Raw genomic sequence first — 21,527 nt, 5'->3', positions numbered from 1 at the left:
TCCATGCAGCCACTTACAGTGGGGGGTCATAAGTATTTGAACACCTCGAAGTACAACAAGGGTATGTTTTGGTGTCCACAAGGCCCAAATTTGTTCAGATATGGCATTGTGGGTACCAAGAGGTGTTCAAATACTTATGGCCAGGTACTGGTACCTAGTATAAGACTAAAAACAGCCCAGCTGACCCTAGAACCGGGCAAGTTTACTCATGGTCTAACCAATAGATTGCTGGTAAAAGTTCGGGTCCGACTCGGCCGTGAGCAAGATGGCAAGGTTCGTACTGAATCTGCACCTGGCCTGGATCGTCTTTTACTATGTCCTGTATCCGTATTTCCAACTGTCTTGGCCTCGGCGGGCGATGGTTTGGCATTCACCCAGTATACAGGGTTCGGCCAATGTCTTCTTATTTTATGCAACGTCTCGGGTTTTGAAATGGTTCTTTAACATAGTGGATTCCCGCTGTGACCTGGCCCTGAACCAACCGTGGCTAACAATCTTTACGACACCTCACCGTTGCCACGTCCAAGCGGGTTTCATGCGGTCGCCATCCACCCTTGTAACACAACGCCTAGGAGACCCAGCCCGTGTAAGAGTTTCGGAATATTTAGGTAGCTGAAAGTGGATCGTCGATGTTGTCCTTTGATTAATCCGATATCCATCACACCACTTATTCGAGCTTAACTTTGATGCATTTGATCCCTGCCAAGATGATGGGACCACTTCGCTTACTACATGCCATCGCAAGCTGCCATCTTCTTGTTGGTTCTGGAAGGCCAATCCTGGCCGTCTTCTGTCTGCTGTCACTGCACCAATTGACTCCGAAGGCCATCCTGAGAATCAACTCTTGCATCCATCTGGTGCAGCAGCCCCGGTTGCAGCAGCGTCGCAACCACAATTTTGCTTCCAGCTCTGCGGAACGGCCGATGTACCTATGGCGCAAGAATGTGCTCTGCGCTCACCAGAACGCGGAACACAACTCATGTTTGAATCACTGGCTCCTTGTACATACAGCTACCTGGCAAGTTGTAAGTGAGTGGGTGATTTGCTGAGATGTGTTCAGCCGCTATGGTAAGAGTTTTGCCTGTCCCTTTAAAGCCTGTCCCTTCCCCGTAAATAGCGGGAAGATATCAATCCTGAGGCGGAATAGATAAACGACGTTGGATCAGGCTATTACTTGAGGCTATACCTGGTATCTCGAAACCGATACTTGGTCACAGACACGTCTTTCATTCTTTGACGCATCTGCCTCATTGCTTCATATTACTGCTGGCAGATTATTTTTACAGCTCTTCCAGAATTCTCTTGATTAAAGGCTCTTTGCCATAACCACAGCCAAGCCAGCCATGGCCTATTTCAGTTCCCAAACAACGTCAGAAGAGCCCTCGCCCGCTAGCTCGCCTCCCACAACGCCTGGTGACGGATCGGAGAACGGAGATGCACCGCATCTCAGTCTAAATGAAGACACTTACCAGCCGCTAACACTGTCCACCTCAAGCAGCAGTATAATTCTCGTCATTGGCGGCCTCGGCTACATCGGATCCCATACATCACTCGAGCTGCTTAAGGCTGGATACAACGTCGTCATTGTCGACAGCCTCAGCAACAGCTTCGAGACGGCGTTTGCTCGCATCAAAGCGCTTGCTAGCAAGCATTACGATGGCACGAATGGTACTATGCCGGCTCTCTGCTTCCACAAGCTCGACTACCGAAGCAGGGCAATGAGGCATCTTCTCGAGATGTACTCGATCCCTACGCTACAGCCACCCACGACTACGGGCGAATCGCCCCGACTTGTGAGGCAGTCTCGCATAGCAGGTGTTATTCACTTTGCCGCATTCAAGTCTGTCTCCGAGTCAATAGCTAAGCCAATCCAGTACTACCAGAACAATGTCTGCGGTCTTGTCGATTTCGTCGAGCTGCTCGGCCAGCACAATATCCGCAACCTTGTCTTCTCGTCCTCGGCCACAGTGTACGGATCCCAGGCGGACCTTGGACGACCACTGCGAGAGGAAGATGTTGTCCACCACCCGGAATCCTATGTTGATGACGCTGGAAGTCAGTGCGTGGCCGAACCCTTGGTCTCTGGCCTGCGGAGCCCGTACGCTCGGACAAAGTACTTTTGCGAGGCAATCCTGGCCGACATCGCCTACTCGGACCCGGCTTGGCGTATAGTCTGCCTGAGATACTTCAACCCCATCGGCTGTGATCCGTCCGGTCTACTCGGCGAAGATCCCAAAGGCATCCCCACGAACCTCTTCCCAGTCATCAGCCAAGTCTTAACAGGGGTGCGGAAGGAACTGGATATTTTTGGAACCGACTGGGAGACCCGTGATGGGACCCCAGTCCGCGATTTCATTCACGTCTCCGACGTGGCTCGCGGACACGTAGCAGCCATTGGTGCAAAGGTTGATGCGCCATTCCGCACATTCAACCTAGGATCAGGCTCTGGCACGACTGTCAGAGAGGCGATTCGCAGTCTCGAGGCTACCTCTGGCAAGCCAATTCCTGTCAACTGCGGTAGCAGAAGGCCTGGTGATGTCGGATTCTGCGTTGCGTCCAACGAGCGAGCGTTCCTGGAGCTTGGGTGGTCAACCAAGGAGAGCATCTCGCAGTGTGCGAGGGACTTGTGGAACTTTGTGTCGCGGTCCGAATCTAATCCTGCGAAATCGATTTTTGGGTCAGTTGACACAACTGCGGGTTGATATCACCGCTGTTGTTTGGTGTTGAGGATGGGTTATCTGAGACTTGATGTTGGGATGAGCATGCGGGTGAAAAGAACAAGAGTTTGGTATCTAATTAGACGAGAATTTTATTCTGAAAAACCTCGTAGCGATGGCTATCAAATATTCTTAATTCTACATCATTTTGGCACTAGAAAATTCCACCAGCGTTGCGATTTGATGTAAGTACATAGCCGGTTGTTACGGCTTCAAATTCAGCCAACAATGCTAACCATTTGAGCCCAAACAGCCTCGTCCAGTATGGCGAGAGCGTCGGAGGCACAAATGAGGTCCGCATTTATTTATTGAGGACATACGTATGTTGATCACAGGGAGCCTCACAGCCAAGCCCAATCTCTTTATCTCAGTTGTCCGGCGCAGAAACCCACGCCAAAGCGAACGTTTGGTGGCGTCTAGTCAAGATGTTTTCGAACTCTAAAACTTGTCCGCCCCACCTGCATCCGATACGGGAGTGGCGTCATGATTCAGTGCCCCTGTCCATGGGTGGGAAAACGTCATGTCCATGTCCATGTCTTGCATATCAATGTTGGTCAAGTTCCAGCGGCCCGGCCATAGCCACCAGAGAGCCCAAGGATACACACTGCCACGGTTGGCCCCCAAATCTGGGTGACATGCGTACTTATTGATGAATGATTCTTACGGCGGCCTTGGGTTACGTGTCAGCGAAAACACATCGGCCGTTTATGCGCCTCGACTCACGATGAACAGGCCCTTCGTCCTCATACCTCTGTACATTTACCCACTCGAGAAGGCATGGGAACCGCTGTTTCAGATCGCCGAAGCACACCCCGAGGTGCTTTTCGTCGCCATTATCAATCCTAACAGCGGTCCGGGCCAAACGTCACTACCTGATGCGAGCTACGTGGCGGCGCTGCGTCGGATGCGCAAAATTCCAAACATCCACACCCTAGGCTACGTTCACTGCAGTTATGGTCATCGGCCCGTTGACGCCATCAAGGCGGAAATTGACGTCTATCGCGGGTGGAAGGGCTGCCTCGAGCTGGGTGGCATCTTCTTTGACGAGACGCCGTCCGATGCTCACTACGTGCGGTTCATGGCCACCCTGGCTGACCACACTAGGTCGACATGGCAGCGGGACCTGGGAAGGTACGGAAGGGTTATTTATAACCCTGGTGTTGTGGTTGGACACAAATACTTTGACTACCCTGACTACGTCGTCGTCTTTGAGCAGTCGCATGATCACTGGAACCGTATTTTTGCAGAGCAAGAGCTACGGTATGCTTCGGCCGAAGCACGGGCCAAATCAGTGGCCATTATTCACTCTAGTCCGGCAAAGGGCAGCATGGTTGAAGCTCTGACGAGGCAGATTCGATCCCTTGGGGTTACGGGCATTTTTGTGACGGATGAGCAAGGTGGTGGCTACACAAAATGGCCTGTAACATGGAAGCAATTCGCTGAAGCCATGGCCGCCATGTAGCATGCTACTTGACTGTTTCGCGAACTGACGGCAAATGCTTGAAAAGTCGGGGGAACATGTGTCTTTATGATTGATGGTTACCAGTGAGTCTAGTAGCTAGGCGATATATACAACTTGAAATAAAGCCCCAATATTAATTTAACGTCTATTATCTCGTAGAACATGATAGTGTCACAAAAATTAAGACGAGTAGAACAGTCAACTAGCTGATTATCGAGGTCATATACCTCTTTCCGTCACAGTACTGGACCCATCCGTCCAAGTTCATCTTCTTGATGACCTTGCTGAACCCGTCTGACCCAGTGGCATTACCCTTGAGTGAGCAGATTTCATCCACAGTCTGAACGGTGAGGCCGTCGGGTGCGCCCTTGGGGTACTCGATGTTGAAGACAGGCTTCTTAGCCTTGATAAAGCGCGCAAATGACTCGCACTCTGCGAGCTCGATGCACTGTTCGTTGACGGAGAACTGGACAACGCTGAGCACGTCGTCGATGATGTCGGCCGCGTTCTTCAGGCCCGTCGACATATTGTACGACGCGGCCTCACTGGCGAGAAACTTGACGAAGTCGGCAGCCTGAGCGGAGGTGAGCCCCAGCCCATTGTTGTTTTTCTATCCGAGGATACGTTAGTTGAGAAGCTCTTCACGTTTGTCTGCTGCGCATCATGAGCATCATCTCTTACATAACCGTCTACGTTGTCCGGGTCAATTGCCATGCAGCCCTTGGAGGCGGCGAGCTTGATGCGCGCCTTCATGATGTCGCGGACCGACGAACTAGACACGTTGAGCCACTTCTCACCTGGCCAGCCGTCAAGATCCTTGCCCAGATCTACCTTGTCAAACTTGCCCGCGTCCTCTCGCCAGTCTTCCCAGGAGCCTGCACTGAAGTAGCAGATGACGTTGACACCAGCCTTGTGCAGCTTGAGGAAGGTGTCAGCAGTGTTGTCGAAGAGGTCCAAGTCGTAAACCTTTGAGTCTGGTGTAATGGCGCCGTTGTCTGCGCTCAGATTGATCGGCTTTCTGAGGATGATCTGCCATGTTGCTCCGACCTCAGGCTTCCAGATGGTCGTTCGATTAATGCCAGGTCCCGTTTGTGGTCCCTTATCATCGGGCTCGTTGTCGCCGCGATTGCCAGAAAGTCCAACACCCAAGCCAACAGCCAGCGCGATGACAATGACGGCAATGAGGATGGCGATACCGATGAGGAACTTTTTTGATCGAAGAAAGGAGGGTTTGGGTTGCTTGCCGGCTGTGGCGGCATCGGCCTCTGTCTTGTCAATGGAGGCCATACCAGATGTAAGAGTCCACATGCCTTTGGCTAGGCTTGGCAATTCGTGAGGAAGAAGAACTGCTAAGCAGTTTCCTAAGCAATCACCACAAATGTTGTCTCAATCCCACGGCATATGATACAGTGTTTGCGGGCTTTATCACACGCACCTTGTATCGCCCATCTGGTGCCTAGGTCCTTGCGCATAACCCGCAAATACTTCACCCGTGCGGGACTTTTGACCAGGCGGACAGGAAGCGGCTAAGGAATATGCTCCAACAGCGGAATACTCGACGGGAGAAGACGGATTTCTCTGTTTCCACCATACCTGCTTCGTAGGTCTGATCGTTTTTCCAACGGGAGCAGAATACGGCCGTCATGACGACCTAGGCGATGTTGTTTGGAGCCTCCAAAAAGGACATGGAGTCTCGGAGTTCGGTGACCACTGTACATTGAATGTTGGACCTGGCACATGCGTTCTTGCATCTGGTTGGTCGCTTGTCTCAGGCTGGCGTGATCGGAGCCACCCGGTCGACGTGCATCAATTGATGGTCTGGTCGGCTCGAGGCCGGCAAGGCCCCATCCCGCTATACCTAAATTAGCCTCAACTTCATACTGTGAGATGCCGATCCAGGCAAAGTGCGTTCAACTCGGTAAATGTCTGGTCTGGTTCAATCTCGTTAAGACTCATCAACCTCCCAATGACCCACCACCAACGACCGGAATCCAACACCGCCAAGAATTCATGCGCTTTGAGCCAAAACTCGTATAACGCTCGGGCACTCCTGGAGCAACATGGTGGAGCCGTCCGGTTCTAATTCCAACACGTCACCGTGTTGAGTCCGGACCCCAAGGCAACGGTGGTGCGATGTCATCGCCTCGGGGTCTGACCGCCCAAGCTTATCTTCTTGTGTATTGATGAAATTGCGCATCGCCTAAGAGATCGGAATAGTATCGTCATGCAATGTACGAAACACCAGGGGTTGTTTAAATGCCAACCCCCTGGTAGGCGCACTATCACGTCTTCTCTTCAATGCCATCGAGTGTGGATGATAACAACAACCACCCCCCTCCATTCTGCCGCCGGCTCTCAATATTGTTGCAGCGGAGCTCCTTTCAGTCCGTATCCCAGTCCCTTTCACCCCGCCAGCTCGCTACTTGAGACACACTCAGCTGCAAGTCAACGCACGTCCGACTCCTCGCTTCTAGGCCATCAAAGATTGCAGCTTGTTCTGTATTAAAGGGGCTTCAAAAACAGCCCTTGGTGGTGTTTATTACCTTACGTCATCCACCGAGAAGGGAGAACTGCGTTGGTTGGGATAACGTAAAGTGTATTATCCAAATTGTGCAAATGACTATTCGCCAAAGTACGCCTCTTTGTCTAATTATGTCAGCTACGTTCATTTGACAACGATATTCAAATTTACCATGTAAATTAATTTGAATTTGGGCTCAGCTCTCAACCCCAGTGTTTTCCCAACCAACATGATTTGTCCTATTCCCGCATCGGTGAGGAACACCCGAAATGGCTGTTTTCGCTATTCCCCCTAGTCGAGACTTTCTTCCCACTGGCATCAGCTTTGGGGTCCACATCTAACCGGTTCTCGTTTATCGGAGCTGTATGTATATTATACGCGCGGGTCTGGTGGTTGAAGTCAAAGACACATCTTCCCCAAAAGCCGTTCGTTGTGTCTTTGCGATAAGCTATCATGTTTCTGCGCAACCTCCCCAATGTTATCGGCACAATTTGGGCTCTTGGGGGATCCCTTGCCGCCGCTGCCATTACCGTCGACAGCACTGTGCTAGTCATCGCACGCAATGATGCCGAAGCTCAGCAGGCCACACTTGGCCTTGACGGTTACGGAATCCCTTATGAGAAGTTTCTTGTTCCCCAGGCCGGTACTGCTTTGCCAATCCTGAACTCATCCCTTACCCAAGGCCGCTACGGCGGCATCATCACCGTCGGCGGCGTCTCCTACGACAACAATGGCTCCTGGGGCAGCGCCATTACCACCCAGCAGTGGACTCAGATTCATGCGTACCAGGCAGCTTTCAAGGTGCGCATGGTTCGTCTTAATGAATTTCCTGGTCCCGATTTCGGTAAGTATAGACAGATACACCAACATGTACCAGAACTCCATTCCTAACAGCTGGCACTTGAAGGCGTTACCACTGCAATTCCGGGCGCTGGTTGCTGTGACGCTGGTGTAGAGCAGAAAATCAGCTTTTCCAACATAACCGCGTTTCCCGGCGCGAACCTCAAGGCGTAAGAGTCTTCGTCCCATCATATCGCCGCATGAAGCATTACCTCGGGATCTGACATATTACAGCAATGCAGGCGTCACCACTCAAGCACTCTGGCACTACCCGGCTGCCATCACTCAGCCTAATATGACTTGGGAATTTGCCAACTTTGAGCCTGCCGGTAACTTCAAGACTAAGACAACAGCTGCTGTCATAAACAGCCTTGAGGGGCGCCAGCAGATGGTTTGGTTCATCAGCTGGGCTCCCGACTGGTCTGCGACCACCAACTACCTCCAGCACGCATACATTCACTGGATGACTCGCAGCGTGTTCTCTGGCAAGCGTAAGATTCATCTTAGCGCTCAAGTCGATGACGTTCATCTCCACACAGAACTGTATAGGCCCCAAGGCGCCTCGTTTAGATGCCGGGTTGCTGACCTCGACGCTCATGTAACGTGGCAGAAGAACCTCAACGCTCGCTTGCCTGCGGGCTCAGATTTCTGGCTCGAGATGGGGCACAATGGCAATGGCGACATTATCGATGCCGTAAACACTTCAATGGGTGCCACGTTCTGCAAGCCTCCCTATGCCGTCGACTATGACTCCCCGCCAGACACTCCTCTCGAGTTCATGAAGCCTCCTGGCACTGGTGTTGATCTGTGGCCCGCTGAGTGGAAGACGTATGGATGGACACAGAGCTGTGCTAAGTTGGACAGTTTGGCCTCATGGTTCCTGACAAAGGCCAACCTTGACGCATTTGCACACGTCTCTCACACTTTCAGTCACCAGGAGCTCAACAACGCCACTTACAATGATGCCGCTAGGGAAATCGCCTTCAACAAAGCTTGGCTGAAGCAGATGGGCATCGACAAGGCCAGCAGATTCTCGCCAAAGGGTCTCATCCCCCCCGCCATCACTGGCCTGCACAACGCTGATGCCATCAAGGCCTGGACAGACAACGGAATTATCAATGTCGTCGGCGACAACACCCGTCCCATCCTGCGCAACACGCAGAACAAGTACTGGCCACTGGCAAGCACTGCCGCCGTTAACGGCCGCGATGGCATCACCATTATCCCTCGTTTTGCAACCACCATTTATTATAACTGCGACAAAGCCGACTGTACCGTCCAAGAGTGGAAGGACACGTCTGCCGGCCAAGGCGACTTTACCTCGCTGCTTAATGACGCTCGTACTACCAACACCCGATATCTCCTTGGGCTCCAAGCTGACCCTTACATGTTCCACCAGGCAAACATGCGTCAGACCGACATGGACACCATCACCGTCGGCTCTCAAACCGGCAAGATGTCTTTGATCATGAGCTGGGTTGAGACAGTCGTCCAAGAGATGTACCGTCTGACAAACTGGCCCATCAGATCGCTAAAGCACGATGACATTGCCGCGTACTTTATCAACCGCCAGACGTTGGATGGTTGCCAGCCAAAGGCAACCTACAACTATGCCACTGATGGAAAGACTATCGCATCCGTTACCGTCACGACCAACAACAACGCCTGCGGCGTCCCCGTCCCTGTAACCTTCCCCAGTGGTGTCGTCAAGACGGCGGTTGGTGACTCTTCAATGCTGGACAAGGTGGGCAGCGAGCCGCCCATCCAGTGGGTGAAGATGTCTGGTAAGCCAGTGACGCTGAGTTTCTCGACGCCAGTCCAACTATAAGAGAGGAATTATTCTTGGGGCAACGGTAAACAATGCCAAAAAGAATATTGTATGTACTAAAGGAAGGGGAGGGATAGACTTCAGCGAGAGAGCTATATTTATTATATGCTCGTAGTTTTTTGGATTCTCTGTACTTTTGTTTACCATCACCACATATAGTAGCTCGTGTCAGTCTCTGTATGACGGCTCGGTTTATAGGTTGTCTGTAGACTGCAGAATTGCCGGCGATGCGTATGCCTGCGAAGGGAACAGCTGAGGGTTTCTGGGCATGGGTCTGGTAGGCGTCAAGTGAGGTCAACGGTGCCTGGGCTACTATCAACTTTCAATGCTGGGAGGGGAGAACTGGGCAGGGTGGGCTTTCTTGTTAACATCAAATATTAAATGTTACATGTATGGTGCCTAGCTCTCTACGGAGGAGTGACATCTGGACTTTCAATGTTTGCTGTTGGGACGGTCAAGTGTCCGCCATTTCTCCAGGCTATGGTCTTCCACTAACCAAGACCCCAGCCTCACATGCATGTTCATTTCCCACTGTAATTGAAGGTAGTTAAGCAGCTGCTCTATTTTCTAAGCATTTAATGTTGCGCACAGGCTATTTTTCAAGTGAGACTCACAGAGCTTCAAGAAGGGTTGCGGAAGCGACGCGCGTCCTGAAAAGAGAACCTGTTCCAGCCGTTCCGCCGGCTGAAATTCAGTCGAACTTTCATGGGTCGGGGCCGGAGACTTCATGTATTCATATTACAACGAATCAGCCACGGGATTAGACGTAGCCCGTGATACGAGTTATGTTTTACTCGCACCCGAAAGGCAACCTTGGACCACCTGTTTCAAGTGACAACACCGGCGAAAGCTATTAAGCGGCCAGTCAGAATTGTACCAAGCGCGTACTTAAAGCTCAGTTGGAAGACCATGTATCTTCGAGCCCAATTAATTAAGGTAGCTTGCATTTGGGGGTACCCCAGATAGCTTCATTTTGGGGAAGGCGTTGGGGAGGTCCTGTTTCGGCAGATCTGAATTCTACCTAAGGCTTCTGCCATGAATCACTACTATTGTGCTCCGCTACTTAAAAGGAGCTTCTTCTGGATCTGGCGCCTTTCATGTATTGCGATGTGAGCAATTTGGCTCTCACATTTGTGTTATCAGTAAAATGCTAGTTCGTTTTTGAAGCCAGCCTACCACCTTGAATCACAAGTTATAGGCCGGCATGCAGAGCAGCCAGCCCCGCCTACTATGCTCACGCCGACGGCGGACGGTGTAGGTCTCTTTATTATTGCAGCAAAGTCTCTCCTTGATGAATGTGATATGGCGGTTATGACTACTTTGGCCAGTCGCCTCAGTCCCTTCAGAATTGACCTGCGTGGAGAGGTCTCCGCGGATGTTCCGCCTGTCAGACCAATATTAGTTCTTGAGCACGAGCAATCGCTATGGTAAGCCTGCAATTTTGAGAATGAAATCAATTCTGAATTATGAACCCTAATAGGATTTCGCTTGTAGTAGCGAAGCATGTGATCCTACAGCCCAGCAGTATTTAAGTCCGGAGCTATCCCTTATATCCCAAAGCCACCAGGACCTCGCATCTACGGGAACCAGCGATGTCCTAGTCGTCTCGGCAACAGACTCGGTCCAGCATACCGGAGTTAATGGTCCTGCAAGTCCCAACAAAGCAATGCCTGATCCTGTAGCTAATACAGGCGAAAAGGGTGTTAGCTATGCTCAGGACATGAATTATGATGGAGAAAGTTGTGCTGTTAGGGAACAAAGCCCAGCCACAGTCGAGGCAGACGCATTAGAGGTCTGCAACCGGGTTCACTTTCGCTAATTGTATGAACAATGCTAACTCAAATTCCGGCTCTCAAGACGCGCCTCCATGGCCCGGAGTTAACTAGCACCCAACAAATGGCTAGTCCTGGGATTTATTTCGATGCGCCCGGCACGTCGTCCCATGGTAGTATGTACCCTGCTTGCCACTCCACTTGCGATTTGGTACCAGGCTGACTTCTAGCATGGCAGCAGCTACCGGGGTCTTGCCAAATTATTCCATGATAATCCCGAACTGCGAGGCAGTCTATTATGAAATAAAGGGGCTCCCGACTAGCAGCAATGTCGATAAACATCTGAACGATCAGCATTTTGAGTTGACAAATATTATACAGACCCCTCTATATGTTAGCTGCCCCGAGGATTCTGTTATTATGGAACTAAGCGAATCTTCTCCATCTGCTGCGCTTAATGCCGAGTATGGTTTGCCCGATTACTGGCAGATTAGAGAAGATACTGCGCCACGTAAGGACGAGAACACTTTATCAGCCCAGTCTGTTTCAGGGGCATCCGGGCTCGATGTCCTTGGTGTCATACACTCAGTTAGCAGCGACGGACAAACTAGCACCATTAAAGGCACTAGCAGCGCCTTGCCTGACACAGCTATGCTAAAGGTGATTTCCGCGGCTCGTACCTGCATTCGAACCGACTACCTTTCTTTTTTGGAAACAAACCTCCCGCGCTGGCTCTCAGGTGGTATAACACAGTGCCACCGTACCGAACGCCAGGCTTTCACGAATATGAAAACTTGCAGAAGACATATCAGTGCGTCTGTCAGCTAGAAACGCGTATGCGGGATGACGCAATACGGTGTAGGATAGCAATGGTCTTGCTCTATTTCGAGTATGAAAATACCTACCGCGAATGGAAGGAAGGGGCATCTAAGAGTCTAAAGGCTGCAACGGGCGTGGGCAGGGGGACAATCAGTTGCGTAATTGATAACATCCTTGCAAACACACATCTGGAATGGAACATTGCCTCCTCGCAAGAGAAGGTTAGACTGCGGGCAAAATTTCACAATTGCAAACGATTTGGAAAGAGATGGTGGATACTTATGAACACACTTGGACCGAGCATATTGATTTTATGCTCTTTAGAGTTTGCTGGGATAATGTAAGGCTGCAAACTTCCGTCTATCCTTCATAACAAAGAGGTGCCAACCGTGCTTATGTAGTAGGAATACTACCATCACAGTTAGCATGCTTGAGGCAATAGGATCTACTACAAGAATCCGTCCCAAATATCATGGACATTCTGCAGCTAGTAAATCCAATTGCTGAGAGCCTGATCCATAATTATGGGTATAAAAACCACGATGCGAAGAAGCTTCTGCAAGAGGCCCGAACTTTCGATCAGCTATTGGGAGAAGTCGACGAGGAAGGTGACATAAGCTTTAAGGCATATAAATTAGCACATTTCTTTCGCATAGTTACGACTGATGCAAATGCTCCCAGCCAGTCACAAATATATCCAATTCGCGGATCGCCCGGTACATTTGCGCATGGCTCAGGCCAGCTGTATATATTTCCATGTGTGAGTTGCCCTGGGCTAGTCACGAATAAGAAGTAGCGGTAGGCACTCTGATTACTTCGCTAACTAACTGACTTTCTACCTCCCGGCTTCCTCAATTTCCTGCCCACTGTATGCCACTGCGACCAAAATGGAGACCGCAATTGCCCCAACTGTGTTAATTAAGGCTGAGTAGTCCTCGTCACAATATCGTTCTTAGAGGCAACGTTAGGCCTGCAAGAGTGGGTGAATAACGCGTGGGATGCGGCTCTAAAGCGGCGCTTTGCCTTATCACACGAATCACAGGACCTTCGAAGGGTGATACGCATTTCGCAAATTGTAAGGTGTTTAAAATGCAGTCGCAAATATTAGTTATTATGCCAACTAATATACCAGAACAGTCAAAGTACTGTCTCCGACGCCATGGTTGTTCTCCTTCTAGGAAAGGTATGTATGCGCGAACTCCCATCACTTTAAATGCTGTTCTAAGTTGCTATTAGTCAATTTTAAATCGCGCCAATAGCAACGCTGTAAAGCTAGCGGCAAATGACGTGGCTGAGTTGGGAGGCATATTCCAGAATCGCTCGTACTTTGCACGGACATTTCCTTACCTTTGGAGAATTGTGACATGGTAATTGTCTTTCCCTTCTTACTACTCATATATAAATTATGGTAATTGCTGCAAGTCCAGCTCCAATCCGACTAACATTCCTTCTAGGTTGAAAGTCGTGATTGGACGATTTATATTCGGACTGTTTCTTTTTTCTAGGGCCTCCAATCTGGTCAGAAATAACTCGCCTCGTCAAAGAACCCCAGACGTACGAGGAAAAGGAGAATGTGGGTTGAATTCCTGTCTTACCTTGCCATAGTGCTAACCGATTTCTCAAGGCCACATTGCTTTTGCTATTGGTAAAGAAATACGCCACTCCAGAGAGAACTCTGAGGATCGGGGACGGGGGCCGAATTTTCCTAGTCCTCATCTGTATCATGTTTGCTTCTGTACATCAAGTGTAAGTGAGAATCTTTCTTCTACTGATCTCCGCATACTAATATACAAAAGTGCAAGCACAATGGTGTGGATTTTGTGTGAGCTGGCGCTGCGGCCCGAGAACCAAGACCAGATTCTGGGTGAAATGAAACAACTTTGGCACAATAATACGGAAAGTTTGACCCATGACGGCTGTTCGCACGGATTCTTTCATCCACGAAGTTATGAGAGCTAAAGGTGATACATTCAGCACTGTTCGCATGGCAGTGAATGATGTGCAGCTGGGTCAATACATCGTTCCCAAAGGTTAGTATTCTTTCGCTTCTATTTGAGGAAAGCTCGAATCTAATAATACTCTTGATAAAGGCTATACTGTTCATCCAAATGCATCGTTAGCCCACAACCAACTGACGCACGCCGGAGAAAACCCAGAGCTTTTTGATGGAAGGCGGTGGCTGGATAGAGGCAAGCCAGCCAGTATGACTGGACCAGGCCATCTCGCTTTCGGTCTCGGGCGCTGGGCTTGTCCGGGTCGCTTCCTCGCAGTCGCTGGTAAGATGTCATCTAATTTATCCGTGCTTTGAGTTTGTGCTTTGGTCTTTTCCATGTTATTAAACATGGAGATGGAACTTGTTGACAATAAGTACAAGATTGTTGACAAGCTGATGATTGCAAGCGCGTCTCCAGAGGCTTATTTCAAGCTATCCAAAAGGCATTAAATGCATAATTGTGTCGTATAAGGCTTCTTTCATTGATGGGACAGCAGACTCAGTATAATTGCTAGGAATAATCACGGAGGGCTGTGGTTGATTGAAGATAGCAAGAAAAGTAAAAGGCCGGGTTACCGCACCAGGGACGCAAGTGCATCTTCTTGTTCCGTATTAGCCCAAAATTAGTTAGACACCTGCTTAAAGAGCAACACTAAGCCTATACCTACAGTTTTAACCGTTTTTTAAAATAAGTAATATTGCCTAAGGGATAATTCTTCACATGCATAGCACAACACTTTATGTAATGCACTAAACTACCACGGCTGCAAGATATTTTACGGTGGATGCAAATGTGTTATTAAGTTGCTCTATTGCCTTGGAGGCGCAAAGAAACGGTGCTTCCTAACGCAATCAACCAGGTACACCAGTTAAAAGGTTAGCGAATGTACGTGGCAAGCATGGTCCAGAAACTGGCTAACCCTCGATCGTGGCAGAGACCAATAAAGTCCTACGCATGTCGCATGGACATTATGGGTGTGACGGACAGGGGAAAAGCGTACTTTAACTAGAGCAATAAATGTCTTCTTAAAGTACACGGCCTACAGATGTCTGGTGCTCTAGGAGCAGTTTGCGGAACAAGAATGCGGCTAGGGCGGCTCGCTCCAAAATAGTTAGACCTTTAGCTTACTCGAGTCTGTTGGGTTAAATTATTCTTTTATTAGATAAAGCCACAAGCCTTCTTCTTGTGTGCTTTACCTTTCGTACGCTCTCTCCTAAGGGCAGGATATGTAGACAACGCTAAAGCTCCACTTCCAAGCAAGAGGAAATGCCTCAAATTTTATCAAATCATCTTATCAATCAGACTGCTGGGGAATCATCATTTCCAAGAAAGAAGCTACTCTTGCAGTGGCGCAGGCCGTGTGACGCTAAAAGCTTGGCAAAGAGGAGCAAAATTGTGAAAATGCTTGGCGCTGAGGGTTCAGCTTCAGTCACCTTGTGCCACAAAACAACACGCAGCCAGAAGTGTTAAGGTGGCAGTGCATTCACATTTAAATACAGGTTATATATTGGCTGTTTAAACATGAGAAGCCTAAGCATAGCACATGTGCAGTAATTAGATCCATAGCAGCGTCGCTCATGCAAACTTCAGTAGCCTCATGGCTGTATGAATGTCCCAAATTCGACAAGATAACATAACGAAAAGCAGTAACGGTATATTTCCTACGACCACCTCGATTCCGAAACCGGCAAAGCCATGACTGCTGTAGAAAAAAAGAGCAGACACAAAAAGAGTCGAGTTTGTACATAGTCCTTGCGACCACATCGCAGCCATTCTCATTTTGCCCTGGTTAAATTCGTATTAAGCGTTTGCTCCTCAGAGGACATAAACTCGACACCATACCAGATAAGCATGAAAGACGTAAATTACTCTAAGAGTACAAAGTATTCCGTTGTGTAGGTCTAGTTAAAGCCAAACGACATCGAGGAGATGCCCATTAAGAGTAAGACCTTTTAATGCCTGGGTTCCGATGCCACCCGAACAAGGATCATGCATGTCCCACAGGTTCCACGCTATTATGAGGTTAATTTGGTAGCTTAATTTAATCTGTGCGCGTACATCTTATCTGATCCTGTCTAGCCCTCGGACCAGACTCGCCCCATCACCCAGTAGTCGTAAAAGCTGGGAAGCGAAGAAAAAAATCATACCCAGACTTGGCATTCCCAACCGAACATGGCCCCCAATATTGACTGAGCCACCTACAACCTCTCCGTCGGTTTTTGTTTGCCAATACCTGTCAGGGATAGAAGTTTTCCTGTGTCCATCAAAATCCCTTGGCAGAACTCCATTTTTATATTGAACGAAGGCAGGGATATTTACCTTAAAGAGTCAGAGGTTCCTTCGTTGCCAGCTGTCGTCACATTCCTCTTGCGACCTTCCATTCTGAGCGACACAACATCTGATGGTTAACATCTGTCTCCAAACAACCATCACGACGTCTACCATTTTCTATTTGATTCATCATGGACCCGCTTGAATCAAAGAAAGCACCGGGTGGTAATGGCGATCGCGTCGCACCCGGCGCTGACGTCGAGAAAGCTGGTGATCATGTGGTTAACACTAACGTGATGGACGACTCGGCTACTAGCTACCCAAAACCAGTCGACGGCAACGCTTCTGACTCGGACGGATTCCAAGATGGTGTTAGACAAGTTCGCGCTGTTACCACTATCTGGTCCAAGAAGACTCTGTTTTCCATGTTTGCACTGTAAGTTGCCGGAACGTGAAAGAAACCGGCCTGAGCGCAACAACTAATATTCTCACAAAAGGCTCTACTTGGTCTCTTTCGTTGATTATCTTCAAAACTCGATTGACTCAATTCTCAATCCCTACATCACGTCATCCTTCGGGAAGCATGGCCTCTTAAATGTCGGTAGTGTCATGTCTACCATTATCGGGTCGGTTGCGCCGCTCTTTATTGCCAAGGTTGTCGATATCTGGGGCCGTGCGGAAGGTTTTCTCATCATGTTGGTTGTCTGTGTTATTGGCATGGTAATGAAAGCCGCCGCCCAAAACGTTGAGACGTATGTTGCTGCACACACGATGTACTGGGTTGGCCACATTGGTATTATGTACGTTATGAACGTCATGTTGGCCGACATGAGCAGCCTCAAAAACCGTATGGTTGTATTTGCCATTAATGGCACCCCTCGGCTCGTCGGCAACTACGCTGGACCTAATATTGCAGGTCTGTTTTACCGAAATCTCAACTTCAGATGGGCTTTTGGCGCATTTAGCATCATCTTAGTTGTCTGCAGCGCTCCCGCGATCGGTCTTATGTGGTCTATGCTACGCAAAGCCCGCAAGGAGGGAGCAATCGAGAAGAGACAGGCCTCGGGTAGATCTTGGACTCAGTCCATCAAGTACCATGTTATTGAGATGGATTTAGTCGGAATGATTCTTATCATGGGCGCGCTCGCTTGCATTCTTTTGCCCTTCAACTTGGTTCCATACGCCCCGCAGCAATGGAAGACGCCTTATATCATCGCCATGTTGGTGCTTGGTATTCTTCTCTTCCCAGCCTTTTATTTTTGGGAGGCTAAAGTTGCAAAGGTTCAGTTCCTGCCATTCAAGTTCCTAAAACAGGGCACCATAATTGGCGCTTGCTTGCTATATGGTGTTATGTTCCTATCCACCTTCTGCTGGAACGGATACTTTTACTCGTACCTTCGAGTTGTTCACCGACAGAGTCTTGAAAACGCAGGGTACATTGTCAACACCTACTCTACGACTTCTACCGTGGTTGGGCCATTGGTCGGCCTCCTGATCAGCTACACAGGAGACTTCAAGTGGACGGCTTATAGCGGTGTTCCTGTTATGCTGCTTGGATCGGCCCTGGTCATTCCTTTCCGCCAGCCTGACGCTCCCGTTGGCGTGCTTGTCTTCACACAGTTCCTCGTTGGCCTTGGAAGCGAGATTTTCGTTTTGACTAGCTCTTTAGCTGCTATGGCGCCTGTAACACACCAACAAATCGCGGCGGTGATAGCTCTGTCGGGCATGTTTGGTGGCTTCGGTGCGTCTATTGGGTTGTCCATTGCCGGTGCTATTTGGAACAACTTGCTGCCGGAGAAATTAGATTTTTATCTGCCAGATTCAGCCAAGAACCAGACTTTAGCGATTTTCGGCGACATTGAGCAGCAAATTGCCTTCCCAGACGGTTCTCCAGAACGCGAAGCCATCGTTTCTGCCTTGGGAGACGTTATGAGACTCATGGTTATTGCCGGTGTGGCTTTGATGCCCTTATGCATAGCCTGCATTTATTCATGGAAGAATATCAACGTTAAGAAGCTTGAGGAGGAACGCGGCAAGCAAACCAAGGGCACCACATTTTAAAATACCCTAGGCATGCTCGTGATTAGTTATACGAAGTCCAGTCTATTAACTCATCCTGTTACATAGCTAGTCAAGGGAGAAATCGCGACGAGAGAGAGATATGCCACTTTGAAGAGATTAGGGAGGGGGAATTTGCGTAGATTGAGGTGCCATAGCAGGTTGATAAAATTGGTAAGCACATCGGTGAAGGAGCGAAAAGAGATCCAAAAAGTAATATCAGCCATATTATTTACAAAGAATAAACATGTGAATCCCAGAATATCAACAGATATCGCTGAAATCTGTAATATTTAATGTACTCGGCAGTTTAGTGGGAATCTCCACGTCGGACGGACGCGATAAAGCAAGATGGCTTAACACTTCGAAAATGTTTTACATCTTGCAGGTCTTCGCAACAGAACCAAGTATACTCCTTAGCCATATCTTTGTGCGTCTAGCTATGTAGAGTGTCCTTAAACAGATTTGGGAACATGCGGTGAATATGCTGTGGTTTCCGAATCTGCTGCCTGCGCTGTGGTGAGGGAAAAAAACCCGCCCAGAGGCTGGTGCCAGACAGCATTTCAAGACTAACTACCAAGCACTTCCTTGTACACTATCTTTAAGACGCGGGTATCCTCGGTAAAAAGAACGTGTTTGGTCTGAGGAAGACAAGGCAGAGAAAGAATTGGTCTTGCCATGTTGTTAGTCGACAAGAGTGGACAAATGCATCACATATCAAGTTTTAAACTATGTCATGTTTTCCGGGGTTCATAGCGTTAACTAATTTTGGATGACCTTTAGTAAGCACCTGCATGTTTTCCCTGGCTGGTTCTGAATTTCCCACACATGTCTGCATCACTTTCTGTGGTGTTACACAGGACGGCTCATCCTGCCCTTGTTACATTCCGGCACATTCGGGGCAGGACTTGTCGGATAGAGCTCCGTAGATAGGGCGCAAAGAACCGGCCCGTTCCTTTGTTCGGTTGAATAATTTAAATTTAGTTTTCAGAATGTTAAAGCAGTCCATGGGTTGGGAATTGAAGACCATTTGTACACCTCACTTGTTGGTATAATGGTGTCTCACTTTTGCTGGCTGAGAACACCCGTTATTTATATGGCAGTGCGCTTCATGCTTGTGAGGTATTACATAGATAGTGGACCATATAAAGAGTCTTGGTAGAACTACTACACAAGAAATCAGCGACAAGACTGTTATTAACTAACACAGGAAACCATAGGCTCATGGAAGCCCATGTCCAGGCTCAACACATAAGTCCATGACAGAGTCCATAATATCTGTTCACAGTTTGTTCTTAGGCCTAGGTAGTTACTACACAGAGGGTCCTGAATCATGGCAGTATTATTACTAATAATTATATTATCCGCCCCAGACAGGACACTACGATCTCACCCGTCTTCAAAATATGACCTCTTCTTTCTCGGCGACATTACAAAGCGGGCGTCTTTGTCGTCAGTCGAATGGAGTTTGAGTGTGGAGACGCATACCATGTGTGCTGACAGAAATATTAATCGTTGTGAATAGAAAGGCACTCTTTAACTAAATATATGCGTGGCAGTAAAGGCACATATGGAGAGCCGTGCTGGTGCATTCCCGACGTTCCGTGTTCCCGCACTAACACCGGATCGGATAATGCATACATGCCTTGTGGCGCAATACCACGACTCATGCTTCGAATACCCCGATGGCGATGAGCTTCCGGCACTCTTTTGGGGGTTGGCGGGCCGCCATCAGCCGACTGCCAAGCCAATAAATTGCCACTGCTTATGAAGCTTATGCTATGTGGTTGTATATACGAGACATCCCAGAGCCATGGTGTGTCTAACCTGAGTCAATAAAAGAAATATTTATACTACGAAGAGTCCTTGGGATGTCTTTCTGTTAATTAACTTGACTGGATTAATTACTGCACTGCTCTAGGCTATATGCTTTGCATCTTTTGAGATGTTGCGATTCTTGCGATCAGAATTACCACCCCGGTTAAACCGAGCGTCACAAAATCCAGTCATTTACGAAGATGGAGCGTCCTCATTTGAGTTTGGGAATAAAGATTCGGAGTATTTCTTGAGAAACAAACATCCCCCTTGGAGTACGGAGAATCGCTCAATAATGGTGCCACCGTTTCACTATCACATTGACCAAGCAGAAGCGTTTCGTATTGTGCAGGGCGAGGGCCATATATTCCGCAATTCCACCGACAAACCTTGGGTAACGCTCTCTGCAAATGATCCCCATGGCCTCAAAACTGCAGTTATTCCCAAGCTGGAATACCACACAATACACAACGCGTCGACCACGGAGCCAATGATTATGGATGTGCATTTGAGTCCAGAGGACTATGTGAGCGAGGAGCGATTCTTTCGAAATTTCTTTGGCTACTTGGATGACTGCAAGAGAGCAGGCCAAGAGCCAAGTCTTTTCCAACTAATGGTCTTCCTGAAGGCATCGGATACACCACTCGGACTTGGGAACTCGGCGGGATGGCTTGGACACTTATGGAGTCGTGTCTTCTACGAAACAACCAGTTGGTGGGGATACTGGGTCCTTGGGTACCAGCCAAGCTACCAAGAATACTACACAGACAACACATCGAAGGGAAAATGACGAGTGGGCTTTTACAATAGTCTTACTAATAGTAACCGGTTTTCGCGTTTTATTGGCAGACCTGGAAGGGAGTTAATAGGTTCACAAGGATGGTTATGTTGTCACGATATTTTATAAGCACCAGACTGCTTCTGGGTTAAATTGCATCGGTACAACCTGCGAGAGCAACTTAAGACTCCGTATGGTCAAAGCATGATGCAAAATTTCTAGTCTTAGTAAAAGCAGCTCTAAATATTGTGCAAAATTGCACCTCGATTGGCCGAGTAAGCCGAAAGAGCAGAAATACGACAGGTTCCTACCCGACAGAGACCAACCAAATATCGCGACTCTCTCTTCCAAACCTGTCTGGTTCTAATAAACTTTAATCCGATCTTTGGCCACTTTGGTGGGACGTTACCCGGGCACAAGACTCACAATGGGTCCGTGGAGATCACCAGAAATACATGGATATGGGTGTTTCTGACCCGAATGCTTGTCTTGGCCGTCGTTCTAGGCCCTTGGGTTCCATCAAGAAGCCAATTGAAGGAAACCGGTCTCTTGCCGCTTACAAATACGCGCCTGGTGCTTGACTAATAAGAGTGTACCCAACATTGAACTCTGGTAACGTCAAGGCGGTCGCCATAGTCAAGTTCCAATGAAA

General features: G+C 48.8%; 6 protein-coding genes across 6 annotated transcripts; 5 read left to right on the top strand and 1 right to left on the bottom strand.

Annotated features, from left to right (window-relative positions):
• Positions 1–1,343: 1,343 nt before the first annotated feature.
• Positions 1,344–2,702, top strand: VFPPC_10870 (UDP-glucose 4-epimerase; the record flags this gene model as incomplete). The annotated part of the gene is made up of 1 exon (XM_018289170.1): positions 1,344–2,702. One exon carries the CDS (start codon positions 1,344–1,346, stop codon positions 2,700–2,702), a length of 1,359 nt encoding a protein of 452 aa, XP_018136528.1.
• Positions 2,703–3,441: 739 nt separating this feature from the next.
• Positions 3,442–4,179, top strand: VFPPC_10871 (spherulation-specific family 4; the record flags this gene model as incomplete). Its single annotated transcript, XM_018289171.1, has 1 exon — positions 3,442–4,179. One exon carries the CDS (start codon positions 3,442–3,444, stop codon positions 4,177–4,179), a length of 738 nt encoding a protein of 245 aa, XP_018136529.1.
• Positions 4,180–4,317: 138 nt separating this feature from the next.
• VFPPC_14841 (endo alpha-1,4 polygalactosaminidase precursor) lies at positions 4,318–5,466 on the bottom strand (the record flags this gene model as incomplete). The annotated part of the gene is made up of 3 exons (XM_022428935.1): positions 4,318–4,324; positions 4,407–4,789; positions 4,861–5,466. The coding sequence occupies 3 exons, from the start codon at positions 5,464–5,466 to the stop codon at positions 4,318–4,320; spliced, it is 996 nt and encodes a 331-aa protein (XP_022283950.1).
• Positions 5,467–7,153: 1,687 nt separating this feature from the next.
• Positions 7,154–9,368, top strand: VFPPC_10872 (extracellular serine-rich protein; the record flags this gene model as incomplete). The annotated part of the gene is made up of 3 exons (XM_018289172.1): positions 7,154–7,544; positions 7,608–7,710; positions 7,775–9,368. 3 exons carry the CDS (start codon positions 7,154–7,156, stop codon positions 9,366–9,368), a joined length of 2,088 nt encoding a protein of 695 aa, XP_018136531.1.
• Positions 9,369–16,415: 7,047 nt separating this feature from the next.
• On the top strand, positions 16,416–18,285 carry VFPPC_10873 (siderophore iron transporter mirB; the record flags this gene model as incomplete). Its single annotated transcript, XM_018289173.1, has 2 exons — positions 16,416–16,660; positions 16,722–18,285. The coding sequence occupies 2 exons, from the start codon at positions 16,416–16,418 to the stop codon at positions 18,283–18,285; spliced, it is 1,809 nt and encodes a 602-aa protein (XP_018136532.1).
• Positions 18,286–20,392: 2,107 nt separating this feature from the next.
• On the top strand, positions 20,393–20,887 carry VFPPC_10874 (RmlC-like cupin; the record flags this gene model as incomplete). The annotated part of the gene is made up of 1 exon (XM_018289174.1): positions 20,393–20,887. One exon carries the CDS (start codon positions 20,393–20,395, stop codon positions 20,885–20,887), a length of 495 nt encoding a protein of 164 aa, XP_018136533.1.
• Between the last annotated feature and the right edge of the window lie 640 nt (positions 20,888–21,527).

This window comes from Pochonia chlamydosporia, chromosome 2 (assembly GCF_001653235.2).
Source record: "Pochonia chlamydosporia 170 chromosome 2, whole genome shotgun sequence".
NCBI classification, from domain to species: domain Eukaryota; kingdom Fungi; phylum Ascomycota; class Sordariomycetes; order Hypocreales; family Clavicipitaceae; genus Pochonia; species Pochonia chlamydosporia.
This window is presented reverse-complemented; position numbering and strand designations above follow the sequence as displayed.